Source organism: Delphinus delphis, chromosome 7 (assembly GCF_949987515.2).
Source record: "Delphinus delphis chromosome 7, mDelDel1.2, whole genome shotgun sequence".
Lineage (NCBI taxonomy): Eukaryota > Metazoa > Chordata > Mammalia > Artiodactyla > Delphinidae > Delphinus > Delphinus delphis.
Genome location: NC_082689.1, coordinates 47766887 through 47788927, shown reverse-complemented (window position 1 = coordinate 47788927; position 22041 = coordinate 47766887). Strand labels below are relative to the sequence as shown.

Here is a 22041-nt window from a genome sequence, read left to right as displayed (position 1 = left end):
AGCATTTCTATTGTGGGAGAAGCAATAGGTATAAATAGGAGAAAAATCTACCTGGTTATAATTTTTTCCCACTCAACATGATGGAATTGTTTCTTTTTGACACTGACACTATTTTGGGACATATTTTCCTGACCAATCATTGCCTCTTTTTTCCTGTGTAATGATTATATTAACATACAAAATTAGTAATGCAGGTACCTCTCTATTGTTTATATCAGTGGAGACAGAGGACACAGATAATACCAAATAAAAGATAATTTAGAGCAAGATAGCAGACCAAGAAACTGCACACCCTTATTTTCTTGTAGGAAGAAAAAATAGACAACTACACACTGCTAAAACAACTTTATAGGAGCTCTGGAAACCAGTCAAATAACTGCAGCAACCAAGGGAATGCCCAATCAAAGAAAAGCCACATTCAAAGTGGCAGGAAATTCCACACACTTTTACTTGTTTTTGCCCAACCCCCTTCTGCAACATAATGTGGCACAGTTGGGAAGAAATGGCCAATTCTCAGTTTTCTCTCTTGAGGTGGAAAGAGTAGATTGGAACTTGTTTGTAATGTTTGGGCCTATCTGTGGGCTGCCTGAGGGAATGTTTTCTGTCTCACCTGAATAGGAGCTCAAATTGGGAATGCTGGCATTGTTTGGGTCTAAGCCTAGAAGCCACTGAAGTCAGTAGATGGATGCCATGGTGCATGAAAATCACAAGGGACTGCAGATGCACAAACAGGTACCTGAGGGAAAGAGATTACAGGCAGGGGGAAACAATAAGATAGCTAAGGCCCTTAGAAGAAACATGATGAGACCCTTAGGAAATAAAACATTGAAAAGCAGGTCAGGAAAATGGAGGAAGGAAAAAAAAAAAGTACATACATAGGCCCAGAAGGACATATACCCAGAACAAAAGTAAGATTTGAAGGCTTTACCTCAGACTGTTCCCAAGGTTCAGAGTCCTACTAATTAGTGAAGGGCTTCTACAACAATCTCCAAAAACTGGAAGAGGTAGCTATTTCTTTAAATGCTCAAATTTCGACATAAGATCACAATGCATATTAATGAAAATAGGGCACATTTTAAGAAACCAAATAAATTCCCAGAAAATGTCCATGGAGAAGCACACGAACTAGACATACATGAAAAAGATTTTAAAATAACTGTCTTAAATATGTTCAAAAGCTACAGAAAAACACAAAGAACTAAAGGAAATCAGGGGAAAAGTATATGAATAAAATACATATAAATAAAAACAAAGAGATAGAAACTAAAGAGGAACCAGACAGAAATAACAGAAATTCTGGAGCTCAAAAATTCACTAGATGATTCAAGAGCAGACTCAATCAAGTTGAAGAAAGAATCAGTGAACTTGAACACAAGTCATTTGAAATTATTGAGTCTGAGCAGCAAAAAAAAGACTGAACAAAGAGTGAACAGATTCTGTGGCACTTAATGGATACCTTCAAGCAGCAATATATACATATGTAAGTATATATATATATATATATATATATATATATATATATATATATATATATATATATTTATATACACACATACACACCATGGTGAGTTCCAGAGAAGAGAGAGAGAAAGAGGCAGGGAGATTATTTGAGGAAATAATGGCTAAAACCTCCTCATATTTGAAAAAGCATGAATATACAAATACAATAAGTTCAGTGAATTCTAAGTAGCATAAGCACTCAGAGACTACCTGAGACATCTTATAATCACAGTCATCAAAAGCCAAAGACAAAAAGAGAGTCTTGAAAGTGACAAGACAGAAATGACTTGTACAAGAGATCTCCATAAAGTTATCAGTAAAATTTTCAGAAGCAATCTTGCAGGATGGAAGGCAGTAGATTATATATTTAAAGGGCTAAAAGAAAGAAAACTATCAAGTGAGAACACTATAACCAGCAAAAAATACCCTTCAAAAATGAGAAAGAAATCAGAATATTCTAAGACAAAAACTAAAACAAAAAGCTGAGAAAGTTCATTACCATTAGACATGACTGCAAGAAACACTAAAAGAAGTTCTTCAAATTGAAAGTAAAAGATGCTAGACAGTAACTCAAAACCATATGAAAATATAAAACTCTCTAGTAAAGGTAAACACAGGGACAAATATAAAAACCAGTATTATAATAATTTCAGTTCATAATTCCACTTTTATTTTCTACAAGATTTAAAAAACACATAAAAATAATTATAAATTTATGCTGATGGGCATGGAATATATAAAGCCATAATTTGGGACAGTAATAACAAAGGGATGGGTGTTGATCTATAAAGGAGTAGAGTCTTTGTATGAAGTTGAGGTTAAATTGGTATCAATTTAAGATAGACTGTCATAACTTTAGAACATTATATGGAATCTGTGTGGTAACAAAGAAAATATAGAATATAAATGAAAGGAAATAAAAAGGTAATCAAAATGCATCTCTGCAAAACCTCAACTGACACAAAGGAAGGCAGTAGTGGAGGAAATGAGGGATTACATACCTCAATATAATAAAGGCCATATACGACAAACCTACAGCTAACATCATACTCAGTGAAAAGCTGAAAACATTTCCTCTAAGATCAGGAGCAAGACAAGGATGTCCAGTCTTGCACTTTTATTCAACATAGTTTTAAGAAAATAAAGCTACCATATTATCCTGCAATCTCACTCCTGGGCATATATCTGGAGAAAAACATGGTCCGAAAGGATACATGCACCCCAATATTCACTGCATCACTGTTTACAATAGCCAAGACATGGAAGCAACTTAAAAGTCCATCGACAGAGGAATGGATAAAGAAGATGTGGTACATATATACAATGGAATATTAGCCATAAAAAGGAACAAAATAGTGCCATTTGCAGAGACATGGAAGGACCTAGAGATGGTCATACAGATTGAAGTAAGTCAGAAAGAGAAAAACAAATATCATATAATATCACTTATATGTGGAATCTAGAAAAATGTACAGATGAACTTACTGGCAAAGCAGAAATAGAGTCACATAAGTAGAGAACAAATTTATGGTTACCAAGGGGAGAAGGGTAGGGTGGGACTAATTGGGAGATTGGGATTGACATATATACACTACTATGTATAAAATAGGTAACTATTGAGAACATACTGTTTAGCACAGGGAACTCTACTCAATGATCTGTGGTGACCTAAATGGGAAGGAAATCTAAAAAGAGTGGTTATATGTATACGTATAACTGACTCACTTTGCTGTACAGCAGAAGCTAACAAAACATTGTAAAGCAACTATACTTCAATAAAAAAGAAAAAAGATCTTATAATAACAACCTAACATTACATCTTAAATACCTACCTAGAAAAAGAAAAATAAGCTAAACTCAAAACTATTAGATGGAAGGAAATAATAAAGATTAAAGTAGAGATAGACAAAATAAGAGAATACAAAAATAAAATCAGTGAAACCAAGAGTTGGTTCTTCAAAACATTGATAAAATTGACAAATTTTAGCTACATTGCCTAAGGAAAAAAAAAGAGAAGACTCAAATAGCTAAAATCATAAGTGAAAGAAGAGACATTATAACTGATTTTACAGAAATAAAAAGAATTATAAGAGTACTATGATTTTACAGAAGTAAAAAGAAGTATAAGAGTACTATTGACAATTGTATGCCAACAAATTGGATAATCTAAATGAAATAGACAAATTCCTAAAAACATGACCTACCAAGATTGATTCATGAAAAAATGGAAAAATCTGAAGAAACCTATAACTAGTAAAGAAATTGAATCAGTAATTAAGAAGCTCCTAACAAAGAAAAACTCAGGACCAGATGATTTCACTGGTGGATTGTAGCAAACATTTAAAGGAGAATTAAAACCAATCCTCCTCAAACTATTGATGTAAAGTAAACTTCCTCCAAAGAAAACAAGAAAAAACCTCTTCAAACTATTGATACAAAAATCTTCAACAAAATACTAGTAAACAGAATTCAATAGCAGATTAAAATGATTATACACTATGACTAAGGTTGATTTATCCCAGGAATACAAAGGAAGTTCAACATATGAGAATCAGTCAGTGTAACACAAGACATTAACAGGATGAAGGAAAAAGAAACACATTCTTATCTAAACTAATGCAGGAAAAACCATTTAACAAAATTCAACACCTTTTCATGATAATGACACTTAGCAGACTAGAAATAAGAGCAAATTACATTGAAATAATAAAAGCCATATATGGAAAAACTACAACTAACATTATTGTACTCAGAGTGAAATTCTGAAAGATTTTCCTCTAAGCTCAGGAAAAAGACAAGGGTGCCCATTCTTATCACTTCTGTTGAGTATATTACCAGAAGTCCTAGCCAGAGCAATTAGGCAAGAAATAAAAGGCATCTAAATTGGATGAGAAGTAAAGTGAGCTCTGTTCACAGATGGCATTATCTTATATGTAGAAAACCCTAAAGATTCTATACAAAAAAGAAAGAAAACTCTTAGAACAAATAAATGAATTCATCAAAGTTGCTGGATATAGAATCAATACAGAAGAAGAAAATTGCATTTCTAAACACTTAACAATGAACAATCCAAAAACGAAGAAAAATTCAATCCGCACTAGTACCAAACAGAATATTTAGGAATGGACTTACCAAGCGGCAAAAGATTTGTACACTGAAAACTACAAAACATACCTAAAGGAAATTAAAGGAGACACAGATTAATGGAAATAGGCCGTTAAGATTTCAGTATTACGCAAAGGATTCTACAGATTAAATGAATCCTTATAAAAATACTTAATGACCTTTTTCTGCAGGAGAAGAAAAAATTCATTCTAGAATTTATGTAGTATCTCAAAGGACTCCAAACAGCCAAAACAATCTTGAAAAGGAAGAACATACTTGGACTTTCTGATTTCAAAACTTACCACAGAGCTATGGTAATCAAAACAGTGTGGTGCTGACATGAAGACAGATATGTAGACCAATGGAATAGAATAAAGAGCCCAGAAACAAATCCTTAATATATGGTCAAATAATTTTTGATAAGCATGCCAAGACCATCCAATGGAGAAAAAAAAGTCTTTTCAACAAACAGTGTTGGGAAAACTAGATAACCACACACAAACAAAAATGAAGTTAGACCCTTACCTTATATTGTGTATAAAAACTAATTCAAAATGGATCAAAAACCTACATAAAACTATAGAACTCTTATAAGAAAACATAGGGGGAAAGCCCCATGACACTGGATTTGACAATAGTTTCTTGGATATGATACTAAAAGCACAAGCAGTAAAAGAAAAATTAGATAAGTTTGACTTAACCAAATTTAAAAACTTTTGTGCTTCAAAGGACAGAGTGAAAAGTTAGCACATAGAATGGGAGAAAATATTTGCAAGTCATATGTCTGATAAGGGATTACTATCCAGAATACATAAAGAACTCCTATAACTCAACAACAGCAAAAAACCAAACAACCTGATTAAAAATTGGGCAAGGGACTTGAATAGATACTTCTACAAAGAGGATGTACAAATGGGCAATAAGCACATGAAAAGATCCTCAACATCACTAATCATCAGGGAAATGCAAGTCAAAACCATGAGATGCTATTGCACACCCATTAGGATAGCTATTATCAAAAAAATTTTCAGAAAATAACACGTTGGCAAGAATGTGAAGAAACTGGAACCCTTGTACAGTGCTGCTGGGAATTTAAAATGGTGCAGTCACTACGGAAAACAGTGTGAGAGTTTCTCTAAAAAGTTAAATATATAGAGTAACCATATGATCCAGCAATTCTACTTCCGGGTATATACCCCAAAGAATTGAAAACGGGGACTCAAGCAGATATTTTTACACTCATATTCATAGCATCATTATTCACAATAGCCAAATCATGGAAGCAGCACTAAGAGTACATTGATGGATGAATGGAAAAACAAAATATGGTACATACATTCAGTAGAATATTATTCAGTTTTAGAAAGGAAGAACATCCTGACACATGCTATATGTCACCTTGAAGACATTATGCTAAGTGAATAAGTCAGTCTCAAAATGACAAATATTATATGATTCCACTTATATGAGATACCTAAGTAGTCAAATCACAGAGGCAAAAGGTGAAGGTTGGTTCCAGGAGATGGAGAGAGAGGAATATGTGGTGTTAGTATTTAGGAGTACAGAGTTGCAATTGGGGAAAATGAAAAAGTTCTATAGACGAATGGTGGTGATGGTTGCACAATAATGTGAATGTACTCAAGCAAAGAACTGTACACTGAAAAATGGTTAAGATGGTAAATTTTGTGTTATGTGTATTTAACCAAAATTTTTTAAGTTGGGAAAAAAGAGTCAATTTATAAATAATTTGCATTCAATTTGGAAACTCAGTGATACACTCTTCCAGGTTTATTTCCATATGAAGAATGACTGAGAGATTGTTCTTTTACTTAACCAGTAATTTCTTGATTCATTAAATACACAAAAAAATTAAATATTTTTTTCTTTTGTTTTAGTGAGACTGAAGATTGTATGGCAGATAAAAGTACAAAAATTACGGAAGGTTGGAGTTTTGTATTTCTTGATTTAAAGTAGAAAGTATTCAAAAGGACACTCTACTGCTTTGATCAGTGTTTTTAGTTATCAAACCTGAAATTGATACTTTTTTTTTTCCTATGAGCTTATCTACTTTTAGAAATGATCCAGTACGACATCACACATGTTTTAAAATAAGTCAGCTAGTTTGTCTTATTAATGATTTTGGTCAAGAATATAGTATAATGTGAATTTATATTTACCATGCTCCTGTGAGAAATATTCATAAAATCAGGGTATATCATGATAGTTTCTAGCTGAACCAGAACCCATGATACTAGGATTTAACAATTTCTTTGAGAAGTTATCCTTCATTTGTGCTTAACCCTATCAAAATGTACCCCAAAAAAGACTTTTAAAGCTAAATTTATTTGCTTAAATTTAAATATGGCTAGTATGGACCTCACTTTGTTGTTGTTTTTTTAATCTATAATTGTACTGACTGCTTAGAACATTTGTGTGAATACTGTTTGGCACTCTGTTGAAACCTCAGATGATTAATGTGGTTCTAACAATGGTAGCATGTCCAAGAGGTTGAGTGTCATGTTTATTATAAAGTGGCCTTGAAATTTGAACCACAGGTTTACCCTGGCTATTTCAAACATACAACTCACTTAGGTTGTTACTACAGAAACATATTCTCTCAACTTGGAAGTGGAAGTCATTTTTATTAAGATGGGATTCATAGAGTAACAGTAAGCATGCCAAAATTCTATAAATGTACCATAACCAGGGGTCAAAATAATCACTGTATGATTCCTGTATTATGGAATCCTAGGCTGCTAGAGTTAGACAGAAATCACTTACTATAACGCCCCTCATTGTTTACATGAGGAAACTCAAGCTCAAGATGAGAAAATGTCCAAGATTACTTTGAGTCAGAGGCGGAACACAGTCTAGATCCCAAGGCTCCTGACCCTAAATTCAGTGTTTTGTTTTTTCCAACTTTGTTGCAATTATCCAGCTTAATTCTTATATCCTTCAGTAATATTGCAGCTGTCCAATTCAATCGTTTATTCATTCATTCATTCAAAGATTTTACTGAGCACCTCTTTTGTGTTCTAAAATCCCATGTGTGAACAAAACTGAAAAAGTCCTTGATCTCAAAGAATTTACATTGTAACTTGAGGCAGGGCATCAAAGATAATTCCAAGTATAAGTATTTCCCATCTCATCTGGGACAAAAGCCAAAGAACTTACAGTGGCTTGCAAAACCATACATCATCTGGACATCACTCCAAACCCCTATTACCTCTCTAACCTCCTCCTCTGTTTCTTTCTGGCTCACCCTGCTCAGGCCTCACTGACCTTCTTGCTGTTCCTCAAATATTCCAGGAATTCAGGGTCTTTGCACTTGCTGATCCTCATGTAGTGCTCTTTCCTCTGTATCTACATTGCTCATTCCTCACCTTCAGAACTTTGCTCCAATGTCACCTTCTCAGTGACATCTTCTTTGACCACTTTTTGAAATTGTAACCTCATTCTCAAGATGGCACTGCATATTCCACTTCTTTGCTATTTTTCTCCCTAGCATTTATTACTATATGCCAGACTGTATGTTTTAATTAATTGTTTTTTCACTACCTCCCTCTAGAATGTAAGCTCCATGAAGATCACAGCTATATTCCCAAGAGCCTAAAACAGGCATATAGTAGGAGGAGTTAGTAAAATAGGAGCGACTATGGGAATCTAAGGAGGTTACACAAGAATTCTCTTTTGGTTATGTTAAGGTATTAGATATTAGATATTTAAGTTGAGGTGTCACATAAGCAATAGGATATTTCAGTCTGGAGTTCAGTGACAAGCTTAGGGTTGAACACATACATTCCTAATTTTAGTTTATAGTTTTATATAGAATATGGGAGAAAATGTCAAATAAATCTGAGTATGTTAGATCCTGAATTAGCAGGAATTTTTCTGTGACTCTTCATCAAAACAAATTCCTAGTATAATCCTGGAAAGTTGATAGCCATCTAACCTGGAAACATAAAAACTAGTGTTTGGAATAATAGTCCTGGTAGTAAACCCAAATGTCCTCAGTCATTTAAAAGCAAAAGTCAGTTCAGCTATATGTGATATAGAATCAGACACTTCAGAAATATTATCAACCAACAATGAAATTTTACCAATTTTCTCAGATAAGTCAGATTATCAGCTCTTATCATATTTGAGTTAATTGAGGTTTTACTATTTTTTTCCAGAACCTACACTGCCCCAAAGGGTAATTCAGAGAGTAATCACATGTGTGGACTCTTGATGATCGCATGTCTATAAAATGCATACTTTTTACGTATGAGATATCTCATTGAGTCCTCTTGAGTGACAGGCAGGAAGATAGTCTTATTCACATTCTACATAGGAGGAAACTGGGAGAGAAGTTAGATTAAATTTGCCAATATTCACACAGCTCTAAGTAGTGAAGCCAAGACTCAAACTCAGGTTTTCTGACTCTTTAACACGTTAGCTGGGGTCTTTATGAAACTTACCTCACAGTACCATTTCTACCTCCTTGGGTTGAATTCTTCTACTGGTGTCTTGACCTCACCTGAAATTTAGGTAACTTTTAGTTCTGTACAACTCCACAAGGTTTCTTCTTGGTATTGCCTCAAAATTCTCCTGATTTTCACTCAGAGTATTTCATAAGACCAGCACCTTCCTCTTTGTTCCAATTATCTGCTTTTAATTAACTATGTAGAATCAAAGAGTGTTAAAGCTAGAAAGGCCCTTAGGAATCACCTACAGGGTAACTTCTCATTTTACATGTACAATAAATAGGTCTGTAGGGATTGAGTGGCCATGCATAGATGTATGCCTACTAAGTTACAGAATCTGCCTTACCTACTACATCACACTTCATCTTTCATAATTTCTAAAAGAAGGGCTAAGATATGCCACAGAATTCTAGCAATCTCACCTATTTCAGTTTTGTTCACATTGTCTGTACACTAAAAATAATAATAATTTCCTCTATCAGCCTAAATTATATGACTTTTTGGTGAAAAACAATAAGATCAGATTTGTGTCAACACTATTTATGCCTCAGAAAAAATACTATTTTTCCCCCCTCTACAGCAAGTTCTCGGGAACGAAGGCCAGAAAGTTCAAACGGTGTTAAGGTAAATATTTTTCAATATCCTCTAATTAGAATACATGGAGTCCAGGTGAACATAGCCCAATTTTCAAGGTCAAACCAGGGACTACGTGGTGCTATTTGAGAGGCATCAGGAAGCATTCCCCTATTTGCAATTTCTTCATGCTCAGATCTCTCCTCCTGGCTGAGACTTGTTGGTGGTACCCAAGAAATCCATTAGTTCTCACCTTAGGGTTAAGTTATCATTCCTTGCTTAAGTGCACTGGATAAGCCACCGTTCCTCCCTAGCACCTAATTGCAATTCCATCCCTTAACCCTGTTACTGCAGTCTCTGGAGGAAATCCTAGAGGGAGTGAGTCACTTGGCCCTGCCTAGGGCAGGTAGACCCAAGTGAGGGACTTGGTGGAGGCAGGGAGGAAATACAAGCAAAAATGGAAGAGAGCAGTTTATAAGAAATAATTGCTGATTCCATCTATTTCTCTGTATTCCTAAGGACTGACTGTCTAAAGGCAGTTTTCCAAAAGGCCCAGCTGTTCTCCAGTGTAAACTCAGAAAGTGTCCTCTTTGCTAATCCTTTTCAGAAAGCTTCCAATGAGTGCTCAAGCTACAAATCCTCTTCTGTTTTGTTTGTTTCTTCACTCAATTTAATCCCATTTTTAAGCAAATCTCCCCAACCCCATGACATTATAGTCCATCGATTATCCAGTCACTTCTCATTATCAGAGTAATTTTCAGAACTACAACTCATACTTAAGATAACTTTTGCCACATATCTAAAGATGCTGGGTTAGTTCCTCACTCAACCTAATCTTCATTTTTGAACATAAACATCTATTTGACAACCTCAGGCTGCACTTAGGCCATATTTTCCAAGTAAAATCATATGGCACTAAAGGGGAGACAATGATTCTCTAGTCTGATGACAGGCCATTCCTTGTGCCAAAGTGAATTGCAGGCTAATCTGGACCCTTTTGGTTCTTGCTCTTTTCCTTGCTTACTGCTTTTTCCATGGTAAAACTATAACTAAAGTTGTTATTCAGTCCAGTTCTGAGTAAGGTGGAGTAATAAGCACATTCCACCTGTATCTCTCACTGATTAAAACTAAAAACTTTGGACAACTACTGAGGGTTCTGAAAAGTAAATAATAGAAGGAGTTTGAGGAGGGAAATCAAAACTCAGAAAATAATACCATTATGAGTTTCCTGCGTTTTTTCCTCTCACATCTCCTAGCAATGACCCAGGGCAGTTCAAATCCTGTAATTATATAGAGGGAATGGATAAAATAAGAAAGCTCCAAGAGAATCCACTGCTCTCTTACCAGAATTAGGAAGAAGTTCCTATGAAATGGAAAATAGGGAAGCCCACTTTTTCCCCCTCTTCTGCCCCTGCCACAAGGTAAGTTTCAGCCATGAAGCTACACAACAATGGCAGCAAAGGCTGTGAGGCACTTAGGACTGAAAGAAAATCCTTCTGACCAGAGGAATTAGGAAAAAGGCTCCAGTAACCTGAAGGACATTAGGGGGAAACGTGCTACTTTTTTCTCTCCTTTCTCTTGTTAATTTACCCCAGACGTGGATACAGTCATGGGATGTGAGAGACAGCACACAGGAAGGCTAGAAGCACACAGCATTCCAGGCATAGAACCAGAAAAGGGGACTGTTGAGCGTCAGAGACACTAAAATAAATCAAAGAGAGGAGGGATATCAAAAAAGGAATCCCTCCAAATCTGTTTATAAATTGTCTCCTGAGATGTGCATGCCAGGAACTGACCTGAAGTTCTATAGACAAAAGACTATGAGAACTTGAACTACAGTCTTAATAGTGGTATAGACTAAAAAATAACACCAAGACTTTGAAAACTGAACTTACATTGGAACCACAGCCATAGAAGGCAGAGTAGGATGTGTGGTCTGAAACTTAATGGGTTAATTACGTACTTTAAAAAAAGTGAATTGTGGTAAAACTCATTAATATCTGGTAGTCTTTATTGTATATATTGTATATATTGTATATATTGTATATATATAGTGTATATATTGTATATATTGTATATAATCTATATACAATACATTTTATGTTACATGTATTTAGCCTCACTTCATTGACTTTTTTACTTTTTAAATTTCTAGCATTATAGAATAGTTACAGTGAAGCCCAGGTACCTGTCCCAGGCTATTTTATGCCTTTCTGGGAAAATTGCTCCCTTTGCATTCAAAGATACGATAAAGATGTACAGAGTAAAACCAGTACCTGAGCCATGTTCCTGGCCCTAGCTCCACACACCTACTTTACTTCTCTAGATTCCAAAATTGCTAAAATTTCCATAAAAGGAAATTGGGCTTATATAGTAAACATCCATTTTCCTTCTCTTATCTCTATTATCAGAAAAGAATTTATAACTTACTTCTCACTCCAATTCATCCAAAAGGGGAGGGGGGAGAGACAGAGCTGACATTTTTTGTCACTTTTAACATGGCTGAACCTTTAATCATCATTTGGTAGCCAAGGCCCGTATCTATGAAAAGGGTCAATCCTAGCCATCATAATTGGCAAAATGTATGAGTCTAAGTCTCAGAGAATAATTATTTGTGACTGCAGAACACAGAAATTATATAAAATGCTGTAATGATTGTGCTACATCTCTTGAGGATTTCTAGGTATCTCTAGTGTGTAGTATCCAACAAAAGATCGAGTCAATACTTTGTTTTGTCTTGGCAGTTTACCACCATATTTGAAGGAAACAAGAATATTCTTGGTAGTGTGAATTCCTCAAAAGAAGTCATTTCAGGTACAAAATATACTATCCTTTTAACATTACTCCTAGAATGGGTAGTTTCTCCCTTGCAGTATTGACATGTATTATCAATATGAGATTGCTATATATAAAAATATAAATAGTAAGATATTATTTCCATTTGCAGTTTTCTATGCAATTCTTAAACCAAAGGAGTAATAGATAACAGAACTAATGTTGAACAGGTATCAGCTATCTTCATTTTACTAAAGAGAAAGTGAGAGTAGGTTACTCAAGGTCACCCCAAGCTAGTAAGCTGCAGAGCTGGGATTCAAATAACAGATCTGCCCGACTTCAAAGCCTAAGCTCATTCAACATGACCACAGTTCACATAATCAAATGTTCACAGGAGCTAGGTAGGTAAAAAACAAGAGCAGTATTTTGAGCAGGGGTCTGTGGTCCACTGGAGATGGCATGCCCCATTTAAAGAAGGGAGCTGTTACTCAGGTCCAGTCATTGGCATGCTGGATTGTTGCCAGGACTTCTAATTCAGGTTCTAGCATTTTTCAAAGAAACTGGAAATGGAAGTTCTATGTGAAAATTCCTGACTTTCAGGTTTTATCAAGTAATGCAAAACACTTTATGGACCAAACCAAACTTGTTCATATCTCCTACACCGTATTATATTCCCTCTGCAAGTCTTAGAGCCCTAATTTACAAATGAGAAAATGTAGGTAAATAACTGGCTGAGGTTATACAGCCAACAAATGGAGAGCTTTTAGGGCTCAAAAACATATCTTCTGACTCTGACCCAACATTCTTTCTTCCCTCTACATTGTGGTTCCATAGAGTTGCCATTGCATCCCAGAATTATGTCCTCAATGACAAAGATAGCTTAAAGTTTTACTGCGAAAAGAGCTATTAACTGATAAGCACAAGCATTCACTATTCTCTCTGGGGATGATGCTATTAACCTAGGACACCAGCAACCCACCAGTCTTCTAATAGTGAATATGGATTTGGGCAGTGTCTTCATTGTGTTTCTAGGAACTGCTTTATACTGGAACCACCCAGAATACTTTTTAACAATGGACCATCTCTAGCTGGCTAAGTTAGCATCTTAGAGTAATGATGCCCAGGAATCTGCATTTTTAACAAGGCCACCAAGTTTTCAGAACATTAACTCTTACCTCTCCAATAAGAATTTCAGAAGCCTTGTATCAGTGCCTTGGTCGTGTTAGTAAAAGTTTTATCTTGCCTTTTCAGAATATACATCTTTCTCTTTCATTCATGCTTTTGTCTTATCTGCTGCAGATTTTGGCTTTTTCCTTTTTATAGCACAGTAAAAACCTAAACATACATTTTTATTCTTTATTCTGTTGGCTTTCTTAGTTTTAAATCTGCTGTTGGCTATCTTAGCTTTAACAATAGAAGATTACCTTGCTAGAAAAGACAAATCTAGGTAACTGCAAGAGGTATAGTCATGAACTTTGGCATGTACTGAAATTAAGAAAAGATGGGCTTTTACTATCATGTGTGTTTTCATGTCCTATCACATCCTATCATAAAGTTTCAGAGAAGTACATATTTACTTGTCTTTACATGTAAAATATTCATTTTGTTAAATTATAATATATTCTGAGAGTCCATGCCCTGAAGAGTGGTATAGAAAAATGAATCCAAATGGAAATTTTTATTATCTATACAGTCTTCTGTTACATGACAAAAAATAAAAAATACTTGAAGTTATCAACTAAAAGTTTACCCAAAGTGGTGAGAAATTATAGCAGTTTTAATGCACTTCTGTTTTCAAGTGAACACTCTGAAATAGACACCCTCACTGTATAGCGCTGAAAGTTACTTTCCCTTGTGAGTTTAGCTCATCAGACTTTTTCAGAGGTTTTTCTGCTAGAAAAAGAAAGGTATTCTTTGTACACCTGATTAACGAAATATCAGAGTGCAGCATATAATAATGCCATGAGAGAAAGCTGTTCCCTGTCCAAGCTTGGCCACTCCTCATGTGACCTTAGGCAAGGTTTCTGACCTCGCCAAGATTCATATACAAAAATGGAGATATTTTCCCTGTTTCCTTCACAGGAGTGTTGGAAGAATCCAATCAAAAGAATCTTTCTTTTTTAATCCCATAAATTATTCTATAAATGTCAGTTTTTGAATTCTAAATCATTAATTGTATAGTATGGCTGCCTCAACTAGAATGTCTAATAATTATCTATATTACTTTTGTTGCTTTGTCCACAGAAACTCCGAAGGCTAGTATTCCTAAACAAGGATCTAAAATGCTGGCAAAGATATCTTCAGCTCTGTCAAAGGTGTTTTCTCGAACTAACACCAATATTTCCAAATCTTCCTCACCACCTCGCCAGGACAAGCACTGAAGTTTCTACACCTGATATAACTATGCTTACTTCCCTTAGAAAATAAAATATTTTTTAAAACATAACATAGTGTCCTGTAAGATGATTCTCGTAATGCTGAGCAAAATATTAAAAGCAAGAGAAGTATATTAGAGACCTGGGTGAGAGAAAGTTTTGATAATGCTTTTGATAAGCATTTTGGTATAAGAAGATGCTGAGTGCTAGTATTATTCAATACAAACATGCCATGAAGATAAAGAGACAAAAAGTGTACCTAGTAAACCAGTTAGTCCTCATTACCCATCAGAAAATGAACTTGAATTTTTCCTGTTAAATTTTTAGAGGGTATGATCACCAAAATAGTTAGCAAACTGAGATGAAACTCAAGTTTAATTCTATGACACAGCTATGAAACTGATTGGTTCACTATAAAAGATGTATTTGGATGTTCAAATAAAAGTATCTATACTACCTGCAGATAAAATTTCATCAGTTTATAAAACACCTCCCCAAAAGATCCAACTATGGATAAAGCACCATCAAGAAGTAAAGAATTATTGTGCATAAAATATTATATATACATAAAAAGACTCCGTGACTAAAAAACCCTTTTCTGACAAGGTACATTTTGTGGATAAAATACCATCAATACATAAATTGTTGGTCAATAGTTATTAAATCCTTTATATAGATACCTTATATGAATATAGATATAAAGATTCTATTTGTGAGAACATAAAAAGCACTGAGGAAAACTTAATAAGATGGACAGCTAGTGCTATCTATTTTTTCAAAATCAGTTAACTTGCTACTTTGTGACATGGATCCAACTTCGTTCAGCATGTTTGCCTCTAGATTCTAAAAGTCTTGTTTAAAAGATAAAAAAGGTGGACCAAACAGTAAAGAATTTCAGTCATCATCACTATCTACCCTAATGCTGACTCACACATTTTTAGAGAATGTGGTACCTTTTATCTATAATCTTCTTGACAGTAGCCAGCGCTAAAGCAGAAACATCTGAGAAAATTTTGTTTCACAAAATTGGATTTCCTTTAATAAAGTTAGTCAGTGAGGTTATAAGAGATAGCTCCAGAGGGAAAAAATGTAATTATAAAGAATTTTTACATTCCAGTGATGATGAAGCTACTCAATTAGTAATGTAGTCTATTTATAATAATCTCTGATAAATTATTTGATCTCAAAGATCATACAAAATGATGTACCCTATAGATGTAGACCTTTTCAAAAATGATAGTTGATGAAAAATGACTGGCAGTCCAGATCAAAACAATTTTCAGGAGAACTAATTCTTCCAGTGTGCATAAATTGACAGTGGTATTGAAAGTATCCTTACAGATGTCGTCCAAACAAACCACTGATGCTCCCCAGCTTCAGAAATCACATACTTTTAGGTTGCCTTTTAACATAACAGAAGATTTTAGTGTAAAATTTTTTTATCAAAGTTCTCGTCCATGTTTTCAAAAGTTGATAAGGAAATAATCAAATCTTTAGCGCTGAAATGCACTCTGATTTTAAGGCATTCTGGTTCACATACGTCTCTAATTAAAGATTTAACATATAAGAGTAATGTACTCTCTGATAGAAGGTTTTTAATGATAAAGGAGATTTCCAATTTTCTCCAACTCGAGAAAGAAGCATAAAGTTCAGAATCCTTGAAGCTGTCAAAATTATGGAAAAAGTGGTTTAAATTATTGATAAATTTAAGTTCTAGGAAAAACCTTAATCCCAAAAAGCTTCTGTTATATGTCATGTGTTAAATGAAACTTTGTGGGGCTTCCCTGGTGGCGCAGTGGTTGAGAGTCCGCCTGCCGATGCAGGGAACACGGGTTCGTGCCCCAGTCCGGGAAGATCCCACATGCCGCAGAGCGGCTAGGCCCGTGAGCCATGGTTGCTGAGCCTGCGCGTCCGGAGCTTGTGCTCCGCAACGGGAGAGGCCACGACAGTGAGAGGCCCGCATACCGCCAAAAAAAAAAAAAAAAAAAAAACTTTGTGACTGTTTAGATAACTTAGTGGGAAAAAATGCATATTACCTGATAAAGTCTGTAGTAGCTTAAATTTCTATAAGTAACGAGCTTTTGATTCTGAAGAATACCTCTTAATCCATAAGGCATGGGAATGAGTTCTCAGGTTGTTGACTCTGTTTCTGTTGTACAGAGGCTGGCAAACCTTTTATGTGAAGGGATAGATAGTAAACATCATACTTTTGCAGGGCATAATGGTCTTTGTCAAAATTATTTCATTATGCCTTGCTAGCACAAAAGCAACCATAGACAATATATGAACAAGTGAATGTGGCGGGAATTCAATGAATATTTATGAAAAGTAAAATTTGAGGGTTTTTTATAGTTTTACACCCCAAAACATCATTTTTTTCCAGTGATTAAAAACTTATAAAACCATTCTTACTTTGCAGGCTTGTCAAAAATAGATGGCAGGCCAGGTTTACTCCATGGGTGGTAGTTTCCTGACTCATGTACTATGAAAATTTGGGACCCATAAACTAACTGAGTTTGATATTAAGGGCACATATATTTCTAAAAACAATGAACTTTGGGAGTTCCCTGGCAGTCCAGTGGTTAGGACTTGGAGCTTCCATTGCTGAGGGCCTGGGTTCAGTCCCTGGTCAGGGAACTAAAATCCCACAATCCGTGCAGTGAGGCCAAACAAACAAAAGCAATGAATTTTACTAGGGAAGTTTCAAATTTTATTACAAAAAATTAATACATAAGGTTTAAATATTCATATTTTTAGTAATTTGGATATTGAATACATTGCTGAGAAGGCACATGAGCATTCTGCTAAAATATACCTTGAGTTAGAAAAAGAAAGTTGGAAAAAAAGTTAGATCAAGACTTAATGTGAGGTTGAATTTCCAGTAAAAATTGTTTATTACCTTAGAAATAGCCAATCAAAATGGATCCAGACATATTTTCAGAACACGTGGTAATCACATTTGTGAAAACCTCACCATTAGTCTAGATTGCAGCAAAATGGAGTATACACCTTTAAGTTCCCATACCGCCACAGAAACACTGACAAGCAAAAACTGTCAAACCCAACTTTTCAGAACTCTGGAAAACAGTTAAAGGTTTACAGTAACTAATCAAACATTGAATCAAGAAAAAGGTAACTTTCAAATGGTAGCAAAGATTTATGATGTTTTTACTTGTCCTTGCCCCACCCCCTCCCCAGCACAGTAGCAGTCTTAAAGAAAGAAACTTGCATTCCTTGTGTAAGTCCTTGGTCCCTGCTTTTGAAGGAAGCAGAGCAGACTTCATTGGAAAATTGTTGTGTTTGTCTGTTACAAACTGGGAGCTGCCTGAAATGTAGAAAAGCACTTGTCCCCGTTCAGCTTAACTGGGAACTCAGACCAGAAAAGCAGTAGGCATAGCTCAAAAAAGCTGCAAGCCAAATTAACAACTCACAGATGCTTAGGGGAAAAAAATGTGATGGAAACATAAAACAGATGCCAAAAGCCCTGGAACAAAAGTTAAGGAGTTTCATTAAGAAATTAAGGCATTCAAAAGCATCCATGAGAGGAATTTAGAAAGCCATGGACAAGCCCAGAACAAAACTCATGCTCAGAAAAGATATGAAACACCCTAAATTTTCACCTCAAACCAATCCTTAGGCTCAGTGTAAGCCTACCTAAGTATTTGAAGTAGTTGCCTTCATAGATCCAATCTGCACAGACTAGGGTGTGTATGTTTTTTAGCTCCTGGTCTTCAAGGGAATCTCTATGAAAACTCTAGCTTAACACAAGGAACGGAGACTTCAGTGACCACAGAAGATAAGGAACACATCCTCTGAAAATATAGTTTGGGGAAGTCACTAAACAAATGGGCTACTATAGCCTTCAAAAATCAAAAACATAAAAACACCAAAAAACACAGAAAAGAGGCAGATCTGATTTCCAAGTTACCACATTATAATATGCAAATGTCCAGTTTTCAACAATAAAAACAACCCAAAAAACCCCACAAGGAATACAAAGAAACAGGAAACATATAGCCCCTTTAGAGGAACAAAATAAACATTAAGAAACCCTCCCTGAGGGAGTCCAGACTTTGGAGTAGTTATACAAAGACCATAGAACAATTATATTAAATATCCTCAAAAAGCCAAAGGAAAACATAGACATAGACTGAAGGAAATCAGGAAAATAATATGTGAACTAAATGAGAATATCAGTACAGAAGTAGAAATTATAAAAGGGAACCAAACAGCCACCATGGAAAATTTGACAGTCCCTCAAGAAGTATAGAATTGCTACATATTTCATTAATTCCACTTCTAGGTATATAACCAAAAGAACTGAAAGCAGGGATTCAGATACTTGTACACCAATGTTCATAGCACCACTATTCACAATAGCCAAAGGTGGAAACAACCCAAATGTTCATCAATAGGTGAATGGATAAACAAGATATAGTATAAATGTACAAAGTATTATTCAGCCTTAAAAAGGAATAAAATTCTGATATACACTATAACATGGATGAACCTTGAAAACATTACGCTAAGTGAAATAAACCAGACACAAAAAATGGTTAATGTATGATTTCACTTATCTGAGTTACACAGAACCAAAAAATTCACAGAGAAAAGTCAAATAGATGTCAACAGGAACTGGAGAGAGTGTGGATTGGGAAGTTATTGATTAATGGGTACAGAGTTTCTTTGGGGGATGATGAAAAAGTTCTGGAAATGGATAGAGGTAATGTTTGCAGATCATTGTAAATGTACTTAATGGTGCTGAATTACACACTTAAATATGGTTAAAAGGGTAAATTTTGTTACGTATTTTTATCATCATCATAATAATAAATAACTTGTAAAAAATGGAACCACACAGATTCTGGAGATGAAAGTACAATAACTGAAATAGAAAATTCACTAGAGGGGTTCAACAGAAGATTTAAACACACAGAAGAAATAATTAGTGAACTTGAAGATAGAAAAATTGAAATTATTTAGTCTGAGAAGCAGAAAAAAAAATGAAGAAAAATAAACAGAACCTAAAAAATATATATGGACCTATGTTAAGAGATAAGGACCTATGTGATACCGTCCAGTAGACCAAAATATGCATTATGTGAATCCCAGAAGGAAAAGAGAAAAAGGACAGAAAGAATATGTGAAGAAATAATGGCCCAAACATCCCAAATTTATCGAAATTCATGAATCTAAAAACTTTAGTTTCAAAATTGGATAGACTCACACCAAGAAACATTATAATCAACCTGTCAAAAGACAAGCTATCATGAAAACAGTGAGAGAAGTGACACCTCACATTCATGTACAAGGAACCTCAATAAGATTAACAGGTAATTTCTCATCAAACTATGTGTGGCAGAAGACAGTATGATGACCCGTTTAAAGTGCTGAAAGAAAAAAACTATCAACTAAGAATTCTGTGTCAAACAAAACTGTCCTTAAAATAGGGAGAAATTAAGACATTCCCAGGTAAAAGCGGAGGGAGTGTGTTATCACTAGACCTGCCCTACAAGGATTTACAAAAAGAATTCTTCAGATTGAAATGAAAAGATGCTAGACAGTAACTCAAAGCTTTGTGAAAAAGTAAAGTTCTCTGGTAAAGGTAAATACATAGGCAAATATAAAAGATAATGTTATTAATTTTTGGTTTGTAATTCCAAATTTTCCTATAGGATTTAGAAGACAAATACATTAAAATTATAATTCAGTGGTATTGGCCATATCATGTATATATTTTTTACAATACTTATTGTATTCTACATACAATAAGTACAGGGGAGAAGAGGAGATAAAGCTGTATAAGAAAAGTGATTTTCCATGCCATTAAAGTTATGTTGACATCAATTCAAATTATGTTATAAATTTGTAAATGTATTCTCTCCATGGTATGGTAATAAAATAATGTTATTTTATTAACATTTTAGATATTAATAAAACATCTAAAAATATACAGAAAATAAAAAGATAGTCAAATGGTTCATCACAAAAAAAGCAACAACACACAAAAGAAGGCAGTGATGAAGAAAGTGAAGGATAAAAATAGCTGTAAGCACACAGAAAATAGTTAGATGGAAAAATCCTTCCCTATCTGTAATTACTTTACATGTAAATGGAATAAATTCTCTAATCAAAAGGCAGAGGCATATAGAATAAATAATAATAATACAACTATATACTGCCTACAGGAGACACATTTTAGATCCAAAGAAACAAATAGATTTAAAGGATGGAAAAAGATACTCCATGCCAATAGTAACCAAAAGAGGCCTAGGTTGCTATATTAATATCAGGCAAAATAGATTAGGTCAATGTTACGAGACAAAAAATGGCATTATATGTTGATGAAAGGGTCTATTCATTAATAAAACAATTATAAACATATCTGCACCAAACAACAGAGCCCCCAAAATAAATAAAGCAAATAATGACAGAATTCAAAGGAGAAACAGTTTTTCAGTATACCACTTCCAATAATGAATAGAACTTCTATATAGAATATCAATAAGTATTATAGAAGACTAAGGTAAAACTATGAATTGATTAGACCTAACAGACATATAGAGCACTCCACCCAGGAAGAGAATCCACAAGGGCACACAGAATATTCTTCAGAATAGACCATGTTAGGCGACAAAACAAATCACAATAAATTCTAAAAGACTGAGTCAAACAAAGTATCTTTTCTGACCACAATGGAGTAATGTTAGATATCAATAAGGAACATTGGAAAATTCACAAATATGTGCAAATTAGACAACATACTCTTAACCAATGGGTCAAAGAAGAAATCTCAAGAGTTTAGAAAATACTTTTAAATAAATTAAAATAATGATGCAACATAACAAAACTTATGGGATGCAGCAAAGGCAGTGCTCAGAGGGAAATTTATGGCTGTAAATGTCTACATTAAAAAAAGAAGAAAGATCTCAGGTCAATAACCTTAACTTCACACCTTGAGGAACTAGAAAGAGGAGCAAAATAAACCCAAAGCTAGCAGAGAAAATGAAATAATAAAGATTAGAATGAAGAAAAATAAAATATGAAGTAGAAAAACAATAGAATCTATGAAGCCATATGTTTGTGTTTTTGAAAAAATGAAAATTTACAAACTTTTAGCTAGATTGACCAAAAAATAGGAAACTTTCCACTTTTCACCATTGAGTATGATGTTATTAGCTGTGGATTTTTAATAAATCCCCTTTATCATGTTGAGGAAGTTCCCTTCTATTCCTAGTTTTATGAAT

General features: G+C 34.5%; 1 protein-coding gene across 1 annotated transcript in view; it reads left to right on the top strand.

Annotated features, from left to right (window-relative positions):
• FSIP2 (fibrous sheath interacting protein 2) overlaps positions 1–14800 on the top strand; it is a 126219-nt gene extending 111419 nt beyond the window's left edge. The window contains exons 19-22 of the mRNA XM_060016467.1: positions 6501–6547; positions 9652–9695; positions 12389–12458; positions 14664–14800. Coding sequence (XP_059872450.1) covers positions 6501–6547; positions 9652–9695; positions 12389–12458; positions 14664–14800 — 298 coding nt within the window. The remainder of the gene's footprint in view (positions 1–6500; positions 6548–9651; positions 9696–12388; positions 12459–14663) is intronic.
• Positions 14801–22041: the final 7241 nt, after the last annotated feature.